General features: G+C 43.3%; 1 protein-coding gene across 1 annotated transcript in view; it reads right to left on the reverse strand.

The window, feature by feature from the left end:
• The window catches only part of CPE (carboxypeptidase E), a 128,055-nt gene that overhangs the window by 34,005 nt on the left and 80,182 nt on the right, over positions 1–13,868 (reverse strand). Inside the window, exons 3-4 of the mRNA XM_075347326.1 lie at positions 9,540–9,707; positions 4,542–4,659 (exon numbers count right to left, since the gene is read on the reverse strand). Coding sequence (XP_075203441.1) covers positions 4,542–4,659; positions 9,540–9,707 — 286 coding nt within the window. The remainder of the gene's footprint in view (positions 1–4,541; positions 4,660–9,539; positions 9,708–13,868) is intronic.

Genomic DNA, 13,868 nt, shown 5'->3' on the forward strand with positions numbered 1-13,868 from the left:
ATAGTGTTCCCCCGTGGTCCCCACATAGCTTTCTCATGAGCCAGATCAGACACCCCCATACTTTGCACTGACGAGGGGCAAGCACCCCGAAACACCGTGTCTGCAAATTGGGATTCTGATCTGGCTTATATATCCTGAGTCATATTGCAAAGGATTGTCAAAAATCCACTTGTGACTTTTAGGATCGCTACTTCCAATAGGTGGCGCTGTGCTAGAGTTTGTCTCCTTTACTGGAGAGACAATTTGAATATTTCCCAGAGGGGCATTGCAGCTATAAGTCCCCTTACCTGGCAGCCAGACTGGCTTGCAAAGTCTCCTTAAGGAGAATAGTGTTCCCCCGTGGAATTTTAGGGGCATTGCAGCTATAAGTCCCCTTACCTGGCAGCCAGACTGGCTTGCAAAGTCTCCTTAAGGAGAATAGTGTTCCCCCGTGGTCCCCACATAGCTTTCTCATGAGCCAGATCAGACACCCCCATACTTTGCACTGACGAGGGGCAAGCACCCCGAAACACCGTGTCTGCAAATTGGGATTCTGATCTGGCTTATATATCCTGAGTCATATTGCAAAGGATTGTCAAAAATCCACTTGTGACTTTTAGGATCGCTACTTCCAATAGGTGGCGCTGTGCTAGAGTTTGTCTCCTTTACTGGAGAGACAATTTGAATATTTCCCAGAGGGGCATTGCAGCTATAAGTCCCCTTACCTGGCAGCCAGACTGGCTTGCAAAGTCTCCTTAAGGAGAATAGTGTTCCCCCGTGGAATTTTAGGGGCATTGCAGCTATAAGTCCCCTTACCTGGCAGCCAGACTGGCTTGCAAAGTCTCCTTAAGGAGAATAGTGTTCCCCTGTGTTTTTCACTGACGTGTGAAACAGGCCTAGGTGACTCATCGCTGGAATCAGGATCTCTGTTCTTACGTTATGCTGCTCTCAGATCAGATTGCAAAAACCTGGTGACATATTCCCTTTAACAAATGAGTTTGGTCAGCAAAAATGGACTGGGGTAGGATATGTCGTCCTTTATTTATTTTTTTTCTTTTCGTTGGTCAGGAAAAAAAACCATGTGACTAGTCATAAAATATGGAATGTGTCATTGTGCTGGCTGTACACAGACAAAAATACTGAGGTGTGAATGAAAGCTTACAGCGTTCACAATACAGGGGTATTCCCATCTACAAGATCCTATCCCATTATTTAGTACGTGTAATAATAATAATAATATTAGCAAATACAGTGGAACCTTGGTTTAAGATTAACTTGGTTTGAGAGAGTTTTGCAAGACAAGCAAAGCTTTTTACAAATTTGTAACTTGGTTTAAGAGCAATGATTTGCAATAAGAGCAAATACTCACCGTGCACACGTCTGGTTCTGTCCTTTCACCGCGCTCTGACCCGCTCTGGTGGTAACTTTCTGTACATATGTACTGTATACAGTATACCATTGTACAGTATATACTATGTAGCATGTCTATCAATTTGCATTTATGGATACAGTATTGTACTTTCTTTCTGCTAACCATGACAGCACATTGCTTATACTGTACCTCTTACACCCCAACAATTCTATTGTAAGCTAACGTACAGTTTCATTTGTATTATATGCTTTTTGCTGTACTGTACAGTATTTTGTATTAGTGTACTGTAATAATTTTATATGAATACAGTACATTAGTTTGTATTACTGTAATAAGTTTGTGTAAATACAGTAAATATTTTTGGGCTGTGGAATGAATTGTCTGCGTTTCAATTATTTCCTATGGGAAAATTCGCTTTGATATAAAAGCAACTTGGTTTAAGAGCACACTCCCGGAAAAAATTATACTCGTAATCCAAGGTTCCACTGTACCTCCAATTAGAAATGTAGTACAGTTTTCCTGAAATAGCCATGTCTCTTACCTCATGTGCAGGGCCTTTTAGCTTAGGTATCCATGGTTACATCCAATCATATAGTGACAGTTAGAGGTACTTTGCATGCTGCGACATCACAAACCGATGCTGCGATGTCGAGCGCGATAGTCCCCGCCCCCGTCGCAGCAGCGATATCTTGTGATAGCTGGCGTAGCGAACATTATCGCTATGCCAGCTTCACATGCACTCACCTGTCCTGCGACGTCGCTCTGGCCGGCGACCCGCCTCCTTCCTAAGGGGGCGGGTCGTGCGGCGTCATAGCAACGTCACACGGCAGGCGGCCAATAGCAGCGGAGGGGTGGAGATGAGCGGGACATAAACATCCCGCCCACCTCCTTCCTTCCGCATTGCAGCCGGGACGCAGGTAGATGTTCCTCACTCCTGCGGCTTCACACACAGCGATGTGTGCTGCCGCAGGAACGAGAAACAACATCGCACCTGTCGCTGCATCGGCATTATGGAAATGTCGGACCCTACACTGATGATACGATAATGACGCTTTTGCGCTCGTTAATCGTATAAAAAAGGATTTACACACTACGATATCGACTGCGACGCCGGATGTGCCTCACTTTCGATTTGACACCACCGACATCGCACCTGCGATGTTGTAGTGTGCAAAGCCCGCCTTAGTTGATCATAGTCATAACCATGGATACTTACACTGCAATGCCCTGCACATGAGGTAAGAGACATGGCTACATCAGGCGAACTATACTACATTTCTAATTGGAGATATGTTCTAATATCATTATTATTACACCTACTACATATTGGCGTAGGATCTTGTAGATGGGAATATCCCTTTATTGTGAACACTGTAAGCTTACATAGATGCTTGTATATAGAGAGACTTTATTTGTGTTTTCTCTTCCAGCTCTTTAATACTTACAGATGTTCCTGTTTTATTTTTAGGAGCATGCTGTTTGAAAAAAATACCATTGATTACAAAAACACCAAAAATCACCTTCAGGCCAATGTATCTGGAGACATGTATCTTCATGAAAAGACTAACAGCAAACAATTGGTAGATGAACAATTCCAACTGTTTTCTGTGGTTGGGCAGATTACGTCAAACAATGTTAACTTTTTGCTGTCCCATCTGGAGAACAGGTTTCCATACGCCTTAGTAGCATTTATAAGGACTTCTTGTAGGGGTTCTGTGTTTGGGAGAATCGTCTTTGACCAGAGCAGAGAAATGCTGTAAAGTGCACCACCTACTTGTCACGATATGACTGTAGGATAACGAGGGACAGGAGCTCCTTTGCTGTCCATCAGGCTAGATGACTCCAGGCTATCCTAACCTCAGGGTTACTCCTGATAGTGGAGATGCCTGAGTCCCATGACTGGCTATGCTCCTGAGTAGAACTAATATGATTCCCCTTCCCACCAGGTAAGGAAGGGGTAGAAGTGAGATGGAAACACAGGTAAAGACAGACAAGGGAAAACCAAAACTCTGACCTACTGCAGAGACACACAGGAATAGACAATGAGAGACTCAGGAGAAAAGCAAGAACAGGAAGGTAGCAACAAAAGGCAACAAGAGTTAACTCCACAACCACACTCAACAACAAGTACCACAATCACCAGATAGTCTGGATCACAACACACGTCACCAGACTAGCTAAGATAAACTATAGCTGGCATAGAAGGAAGGATCTGTCCAGCATATATAGGAGAGGAGCAGATGTAATTGGCTCCCCCATAACGTGATTAAAGGAGACTAGCAAACTAGCACAGATTAATTCTTTGTAGCCAGCTTATGAACTACCAATCTGCAGGTCGATGCCTGAGCCTCCCTACATTGATCACAAACACCAGAGACGTTATCTGGTGGCAAGTCATAATCAAGTCTGTACAGATCTCGATGGCACCATAACAGTCAGGGAAGTTGTAAAAATCTCTGTGTAACACTACTGGAGCAGAATAAATAATATATTGTTGTATGATTATAGGGAAACAGAAATTCACTTCTTGCCCCATGGCATTAATGGGGTCTGGCAAACTAAAACTTACCATTATGTGTAAAGTAAAGGAAACACTAAATGTTGTAATTCTCATTAACCCCTCACACAAAACAACAATTTTTGTTTTAAAAATTACTTGAGGTATGAACATATGCTTTTTATATAGTAACAATTGTTGATAGGCTGTGCTTTGGTATATTAAGGAAATCTGGCTTAATATTTTTGCCAGCTAATCTGAGAGCTGCATACTATACAGACAGATTCTAGTGATGTGTCACTTACTGGGCTACTTGCTGTAGTTTTGACAAAATCCCAGTTTTATCAGCAAGAGATTATCACAAGAGGACTAGTAAACATGCTATCATGTAGACCGTATTCATGACGTCTGTATAACCCACCCACACCACTGATTAGCAGCTTTCTGCCTATGCACAGAAAGCTGCCAATTGGTGTTGTGGGCTGGAATATACAGAGCTCAGCATTCAGAAACTGGTATATCTGCAGTAGATAAAATAGTTATTTTATCAAAACTGCAGCAAATAGCTCAATAAGGAACACACTGCTGGAATTAAGGTCTCTGCCCCTATATCATGCTCAGATAAGATGGCAAATACCTGGTGACAGGTTTCCTTTAAGTGATATGTCTTAGTTGCTCGTATAAAACACTTACCACTTCTAGTCTTGTCATATGGATAATTGGCAACAAGATCGCCTCCATGTAGATTGGCAGACAGCACAAATGGAATATCCATTATCCAATGAATTACTGCTTTGGTTTCAGGGGCAAGCTGCAAAAAGCAGACTAAAGTTACCATGCAATACAGTTCTACACAAATATAAACACAGGTAGGATCTTCCACTACAGAACTAATAATATATTTACAGCATTGAAAAAAAAAATAGCTTTTGTAAAATATCTTTTTATTCCTAATTATAAACCCTATTACAATCCATGCATGTCCACCTCCCATTCAAATCAATAGGAGGCAGATGTGCAGTACCCGGCCGTGGCCGCTATCAGAGGACGGGGCAGCTCCAGAACTGAGCATCTGCGGATACCTGCCACCAAGAACAGGTGATCAGCAGAGGTGCAGAGTGATCAGACATTGATGACCTATCCTAAAGGCCCCGTTACACGCAACAACGTATAACGATAAGTCGTCGGGGTCACGGAATTCGTGACGCACATCCGGCGTCGTTAGCGACGTCGTTGCATGTGACACTTACGAGCGACTGCTAACGATCAGAAATACTCAAATCGTTGATTGTTGACACGTCGTTCATTTTCAAAATATCATTGCTCGTTCTGGAAGCAGGTTGTTGGTCGTTCCTGAGGCAGCACACATCGCTACGTGTGACACACCGGGAACGACGAACAACAGTGTTCCTGCGTCCTCCGGCAATGAGGTGAGAGTGACGTTAATACGGCTGTTCTCCGCCCCTCCGCTTCTATTGGTGGCCCGCTGAGTGACGTCGCTGTGACGCCGCACCAACCTTTCCCTTAAAAAAGAGGTTGTTTGCCAGCCACAGTGACGCCATTAGGAAGGTAAGAACGTGTGACGCTTCCTAGCGATATTGTTTGCCACGGGCAGCGATTTGCCCGTGACGCACGCACGACGGGGGCAGGTTCGATCGCTAGCGATGTCGCTGCATGTAAAGCAGCCTTTAGGATAGGTCATCAATGTAATAGTGGTGGAAAACCTCTTTAATATCACATTAGGTCACAATGATAAAATTAGACTCCTATTATCTATATATATAATTGCCTTATTCTGTCTGTCTGTCTGTCTTGCTCCAAAATTCTGTCCTTACCGCGACAAGCGTCTCATTGGCCGCTCGCCTCGCCTCGGCTCCGCCACCCGCACGGATAGGCCGCTCGCCCAGGCACCGCCCCCCCCACGGATTGGCCTCTCGCCCCGGCCCCCTGCACGCATTGGCAACTCGGCCACGCCCCGCCCCCCTCACGCATTGCACGCTCGCTCTGGCCCCGCCCCCCGCACGCATTCCCCGAACCGACACGGAGCCCCGACTCCCAGGTGAGTGCTGTACCCCCGGGAGCCTACATCAGCGTACGCCGCCAACCCAGCCGACAAATACCCTCGCATTGCTGGGGTTGCCGGCGTACACTGGTGTGGGCTCCCATGCGAGCGGGGGGCGGGGTACGCTGGTAACCATGGTACACATCGAGTAATGTTGTGTAGCATGGTTACCAGCGTACACCGGCTCCCAGGTGAGCGCATCAAGGTCCTGCAGCAGCGGAACACACACACACGCACACACATAAGAACAGACACACATATCAGATCACACTCACTCTCACACACACCTCACACACACATCAGATCGCATCCACACACTCACAACATCCAGTGATATCGCTTGCTTCTCGGCGGCAATACTGTGCGTGCAGTGACCTTCCAGGACCTGCCGGAGGATCACATGGCCATAAGCATGTGGTATCTCCAGATGTTGAGTGTGAGCACGTATGTGCAATATCGTCAATGTGTGTATGCGTGTATGCGATCGGGTGTGTGCGTGTATGCGATTGGGTGTGTGCGTGTATGCGATCGGGTGTGTGCGTGTATGCTGTCTGATGTGTGACTGTGGAGCACGATGGGGGGTGTACAGCATGGGGGATGGAGCACAATGGGGAGTGCGCAGCATGGGGGATGGAGCACGATGGGGAGTGCGCAGCATGGGGGATGGAGCACGATGGGGGGTGCGCAGCATGGGGGATGGAGCACGATGGGGGGTGCGCAGCATGGGGGATGGAGCACGATGGGGAGTGCGCAGCATGGGGGATGGAGCACGATGGGGAGTGCGCAGCATGGGGGATGGAGCACGTTTGGGAGTGCGCAGCATGGGGGATGGAGCACGTTTGGGAGTGCGAAGCATGGGGGATGGAGCACGTTTGGGAGTGCACAGCATGGGGGATGGAGTACGATGGGGAATGCGCAGCATGGGGGATGGAGCACGATGGGGGGAGCGCAGCATGGGGGATGGAGCACGATGGGCGGTGCGCAGCATGGGGGATGGAGCACGATGGGGGTGCACACCTCCCCCCAAAACACACACACACCGCCACACACGCACTGCACAACACACCACACACACACTGGGAACCACAAACACCGCCCTACACAGACACCCACACACACAGTCAACGCCGCACACACACACACACACACAACACCCAACACACAAACACCGCAGCACACAAAAATATACGCACATACCGCACAACACACACATTGCACAAAACATACCTCCCCCAAAACACACACACACACCCCACACCCACACAAACTGCGCAACACACACACACACAATGCTACAGACACACAGCGCTCCACAAACAACGCAACACACACAACGCAACACAACACACAAACAACACCGCTCTCACCCCCCGCCACACCCAGACAACACCCAGAACATGTACAGCGCCCTACACAAACACTTGGTAACTACACACAACAACATCTATATATCTATATATATATATATATATATATATATATATATATATATATATATATAACAAAAATCATACATTAACTACACAATACGTAAATTCTAGAATACCCGATGCATAGAATCGGGCCACCTTCTAGTAGTATTATAATTACTTAACAATATCATACAGTCATCAAATGTCAATTCGAGACATTTGTAGATTTATGAATTTTTGCTATTTTTTTTTTTTTTTTTTTTAAAAACCTAGTATTGTAAAAAGAAATTACGAAACCATTAACAATTGTTAAAACTAATAACTTGGCCCTCATCCACCAATGTATTAATAACTAACAAATATCTCAATCTTGTTCTAACGCATTTTGGAAATTATGTTTTTGGGGTTGTTTAGCTAAGGATATTAATGAGTGATGGATATTACACGGTAATAACGAGCACTACTTTTTATTTGTGTCTCAAACACCTATCAATGGAATTTAAAGCAACATCAAGGAGTTTTAAAACTACTAAAAAAAACAAAAGGACACAAGGAACTGTGAATAAGGAGCTTTCAAAACGTCTTCGTAATTTAGGGATTAAACACAAGAGTCTTTTCTATGAAGCTCAACATTCTTAGACAGAAATATATGGACATGTAGATTTTGTGGACTCAAAATTCTTCCTTGTGATACTTGATTTTGACATATTTTATGATGCTGAATAGCATGTTGATTAATCCCCCCCTATAAAACAGCCCCTCACTGACAGGCCAATAAAATGTAACTTTTAATTATTATTTAAAAGTATATTATAATTCAATTCTTTGTATTACAAATGTAAAATAATGTTCCTCAGTAGTTAGATTAGCTATTACTATTCAAAGATAGACACATTCCGTGCCTCAATTATTATGCACAGGTGACAGACAGTTCTGTGGTGTCCGGTAATAGAAGGTCACAGCATTTGGCTGTGCAAAGTGCTCCCTGACTTTCTATTGCTTCTACTGCCAGTATTCAGTGTTCTAGGTGGTTCCTCTGCTGGGTTTTCATCCTTTTCCCTTTAAGACCTAGCGGAGTTCCTCTTCCCTTTACCTGCTAATCATCTATATTTCACTTTGAGTTTAAAAACTTTAATTTTCCCTAAACTTGTGCTGGTGATATTATTCAGTTCATTCAAGCTCTGGTTGCAAGCAGGTGGCTTGCAGTTATCTGTGATAATGTTGCTGAAACTTTGCTGAACTTCTACCTGAGTCATCTATGGATAAGTAGTTCATGCACTATTTCCCTGTGTGTCTTCCCTGTTGTCTTATTTAGGGTTTAGTGGGGTTGACAAAGAGCTCATCCCACCCATTCCCAATTTAGGGCCCAGCACTAGGGATACCTAGGGTCAGGTATCTGGCTTGGCGCATAGGTCTTGCCGGCAGAATCGTGAGAGGCAGTGCAGTGGAGCGTAAGGACCTGCTGCAATGCTAGCTTACAGGACCTGTGGACACATATGTCTTCCTCCCATCATTCCCTGGGGCCGGAAGCATTTTTTTAACGCTGGATGTGATGAGTGAGTGTGTGTGTGTGTGTGTGTGTTTGTGTGTGTGTGTGTGTGTGTGTGTGTGAGTGATATCTGATGTGTGTGTGTGTGTGTGATCTGCTGTATATGAGTGTCGACCAGAAGCAGGGTAGGACGGCGTGCAGCACCCACTGGAGATCACAGGGAAGACCTGTGAGCCACACAGACGTCCGGGTCTGGTATGAGTCTCCTGGGAAGGGGGGGGTCCTGCTTTTTTAGGGGGATAAACTTACCTCCAACCATGTTTCTCCAAGAATAAGACCTCCTCCAAAAAAAAGCTCTAGTGCTTTTTTGGGGGGCAAAATATAAGACAGTTTCTTATTTTTGGAAAAACACGGTATTTCATTCTATACCTCGACTCATAAAATCTTTATCTTAATATAAGATTATACAGCCATTCTAACATTGATTTTCAGAGTAAGTACACCTGTAATATCAGGGCTAATATATTTATTAATGTATGCAGATTACAATTTAAAATCTGGTGAGAAAAGCATTTTGAATGGACTTACAAGATTCTAATAACTGACTGCACATTAGAACTTCTCACATTTGGTTTTCATTTCATGGATCTCTGCTGTATACAGAGTCATTTCAAATATATTGATTACACAAACTATAACTGTAACTCTCAGCACAAGATTTTAGGTACCTTATTGTTTTGGTCAACTGTCTTCTTCAGATTCAGCAGCAAGTGGTTGTTGTTTCCACCTTCTCGCTCATTAATGTAGACAATACGGTCCAGATCAGGAAAATTTCTGTTCAGGTCTACACCTTGTGCATTGCTCCGACCAACAAACCAGTCCTTTATATCTCCAGGCTTACATAAGAGAAGAAAAACAGCACTTCATAAGAATAGACCTAAGTTTTGCATCTGATCTGATGAGATGGTAAACTCTGTCGTCCACTAGAGGGCGCAAGGAGACCTCAAATCAGAAAACATCTCAAAAGGAAATACTCTGCTACATGGAGAAATTACACAAAGCCAGCAATAAACTAGGAGATAGACACATGAAAACAATAGTTTTATAAGAATAAATAAAAAATGAATAATATTTCAATTTTAGTTTTCTTTTCAAATTCTAAAAATCATAATTAAGGTTTGCGTATGCCATAAATAAATCACAATCTCTTTTTTAATCCCTTAATGACGCAGTTAATTTTTGTTTGCGCTCTCAGGTTTTTCTACACTTCTTCCAAGTTATATGAGGGATTGTTTTTTGAGTCACAAATTCCTAGTTTTGATTGCCATCATTCACTTTACTAAATAATGTTCTTAAAAACAGGAAAAACAATTCCAAGGGATTCAATTCTGCCATTGTTTTGGGGTGTGTCTTTATCATGGTGTTCATTGAACATTATAGAATTGTTTGGGTAATGCGTTTCCTCCAGCTATTTGTGCCCTGCACTGGGTGAATGAATCACTTTTTAATTTGGCCTGTATCTAATTTTTTAGACTTTGATAGGGTGGACACTTCTTTTTATTGATGGCCTATCCTAGCGATCAATATCTGATTGGTGGAGGTGTGACATCTGGCACCCCGCCTATAAGCTGTTACTTGTGCCGGACGTTCTCGGATGCTGCCAGATCACAGCGCTGTCATTTCAATAATGGCTGTGGTCGGGTACTGCAGATCCACCACTATTCAAGTGATTAAGAGCGGATCTAAACTACTCAGCCGCTGGCACTATAGTTTTGACAGCACTGCTGTGTTCCAGCAGCATCCGAGAACTTCCGGTCGGCACCAGTAACAACTTATTGGCAGGGGTGCGAGATGTCCCACCTCCACCAATCAGATATTGATGGCCTACCCTAAGGACATGACATTTGTTAAAAAAAATTATGATTAACCTGTTTAACAAACAAAATCTTTTTTTTTTCCAAATTTTGGCTTTTCGTGCACTTTGTCTTTTTGTAGGATCTGCAGTAATTCAGTATTGCTGTGCATATTGCAAATAAAGTTCTGCTGTGTAGCACAGCCCATGGGTGCATCAAGATGATGTAAGGGTATCACACCTACAATATGGTTGAAGGTACTGCGACTGTGTTCCCCTGTTGCTCTGCATGTTATGGACTGGGAAATGAGTGTACACTCAGCTGAACCGAATGTAAATATGTATGGTGTGTGGATGTGATATATACAGTGAAGAAAATAATTATTTGATCCCTTGCTGATTTTGTTAGTTTGCCCACTGACAAAGGCATGAACAGTCTATAATTTTAAGGGTAAGTTAATTTTAACAGATAAAATATCCAAAATAAAATATACAAAATGACAATGTATAAATTAAATAAATTTATTTGCTTAGAGAAATAAGTATTTGATCCCCTACCAACCATTAAGAGTTCTGGCTCCTATAGACCACTTAGACGCTCCTAATCAACTTGTTACCTGCATTAACCCCTTCACTCCCGGCCACTAAAACACCCTAATGACCGGGCCATTTTTTGCAATTCTGACCAGTGTCACTTTGACAGGTTATAACTCTGGAACGCTTCAACGGATCCTGGCGATTCTGAGATTGTTTTTTCGTGACATATTGTACTTCATGTCAGTGGTAAATTTAGGCCGATATTTTTTGCGTTTATTTGTGAAAATTTAGGAAATTTTGCGAAAATTATGAAAATTTCGCAATTTTCAAACTTTGAAAATTTATGCCCAGAAATCTGAGAGATATGTCACACAAAATAGTTACTAAATAAACTTTCCCACTTGTCTACTTTATATCAGCGCAATTTTTGAAACAAAATTTTTTTTCGTTAGGAAGTTAGAAGGGGTCAAAGGTCATCAGCAATTTCTCATTTTTCCAACAAAATTTACAAAAGAATTTTTTTTAGGGACCACGTCACATTTGAAGTGACTTTGAGAGGCCGAGGTGACAGAAAATACCCAAAAGTGACACCATTCTAAAAACTGCACCCCTCACACTGCTCAAAACCACATCCAAGAAGTTTATTAACCCTTTAGGTGCTTCACAGGAACCAAAGCAATGTGGAAGGAAAAAATGAAAATTTTACTTTTTAACACAAAAATGTTACTTTAGCCATAAAATTTTCATTTTTACAAGGGAGAAAAGAGAAAGTGCACCCTACAATTTATTGTGCATTTTCTCCTGAATACGCTGATACCCCATATGTGGTAAAAATAAATTGTTTGGGTGCACGGCAGAGGTCAAAAGGGAAGGAGCGCCATTTGAATTTTTGAACGCAAAATTAGCTGCACTCATTAGTGGACGCCATGTCGGGTTTGAAGACCCCCTGAGGTGCCTAAACAATGGAGCTCCCCCACAAGTGACCCCATTTTGGAAACTAGAGCCCTCAAATAATTTTTTTAGATGTTTGGTGAGCACTTTGAACACCTGGGGGCTTCACAGAACTTTATATCGTTGAGCCGTGAAAAGAAAAAAAAAATGTTTTACCACAAAACGGTTGCTTCAACTAGGTAGCTTTTTTTTCACAAGGGTATCAGGAAAAAATGCACCATAAAATGTATTGTGCATTTTCTCCTGAGTACGCAGATACCTCATATGTGGTGGAAATCAAATGTTTGGACACACGGCAGGGCTCGGAAGGCAAGGAGCGCCATTTGAATTTTTGAGTGCAAAATTAGCTGCACTCATTAGCGGACGCCATGTTGGGTTTGAAGACCCCCTGAGGTGCCTAAACAATGGAGCTCCCCTACAAGTGACCACATTTTGGAAACTAGAGCCCACAAATAATTTTTCTAGATGTTTGATGTGCACTTTGAACCCCTGGGGGCTTCACAGAAGTTTATAACGTTGAGCCGTGAAAAGAAAAGGGTTTTTTTATCACAAAACGGTTGCTTCAACTAGGTAGCTTTTTTTTTCACAAGGGTATCAGGAAAAAATTCACCATGAAATTTATAGCGCATTTTTTCCTGAGTACGGCGATACCTCATATGTGGTGGAAAGTAATTGTTTGGGTGCATGGCGGGGCTCAGAAGAGAAGGAACGCCATTTGACAGCAAAATTGGTTGGAATCATTAGCGGACGCCATGTCACGTTTGGAGACCCCCTGAGGTGCCTAAACAGTGGAGCTCCCCCACAAGTGACCCCATTTTGGAAACCAGACCCCTCAAGGAGTTTTTGTAGATGTTCAGCGAGCCCCAAGGGGCTCCACAGAAGTTAATAATGTTGAGCCAGGAATACAATTTTTTTTTTCACCACAAAACTGTCACTTGAACCAGGTAGCTTTTTTTTCCACAAGGGTATCAGGAAAAAATGCACCATAAAACGTATTGTACAATTTCTCTTGAGTACGCAGATACCTCATATGTGGTGGAAAGTAATTGTTTGGGCGCATGGCGGGGCTCAGAAGAGAAGGAACGCCATTTGACAGCAAAATTGGTTGGAATCATTAGTGGACACCATGTCGCGTTTGGAGACCCCCTATGGTGGCTAAATAGTGGAGCTCCCCCCCAAATTACCCCAATTTTGGAACTAGACCCCCTCAAGGAATTTATCTAGATATTTGGTGAGCCCCTTGTACCCCCAGGGGCTCCACAGAAGTTGATAACGTTGAACCGTGAAAATTATTATTTTTTTTTTTTAACCACAAATTTTTTGCATCAATCAGGTAGTTATTTTTTTTACAACGGTATCAGGAAAAACTGCGCCATAAAACGTATTGTGCAATTTTTCCTAAGTACGTAGATACCTCATATGTGGTGGAAAGTAATTGTTTGGGTGCATGGCAGGGCTCAGAAGAGAAGGAACGCCATTTGACTTTTCAAACGCACAGACGCGGTGCACTAATCGGCCGCTGCAGGACGCTCAGTCGGATAAAATACAAAAAGCGTCAGGGATACGGAAAAAAAGTCACGCCAAAAATTGAGCAGGGATGCAGATACGTTATGTGCATCCCTGATCAGCACTTGGAGGGACGCACGGACAGATGCGATACAAAAAGCGTCGCAGATACGGAAAAAAGTCACGCCAAAAATTGAGCAGGGATGCCGAT

Source organism: Anomaloglossus baeobatrachus, chromosome 1 (genome assembly GCF_048569485.1).
Source record: "Anomaloglossus baeobatrachus isolate aAnoBae1 chromosome 1, aAnoBae1.hap1, whole genome shotgun sequence".
Lineage (NCBI taxonomy): Eukaryota > Metazoa > Chordata > Amphibia > Anura > Aromobatidae > Anomaloglossus > Anomaloglossus baeobatrachus.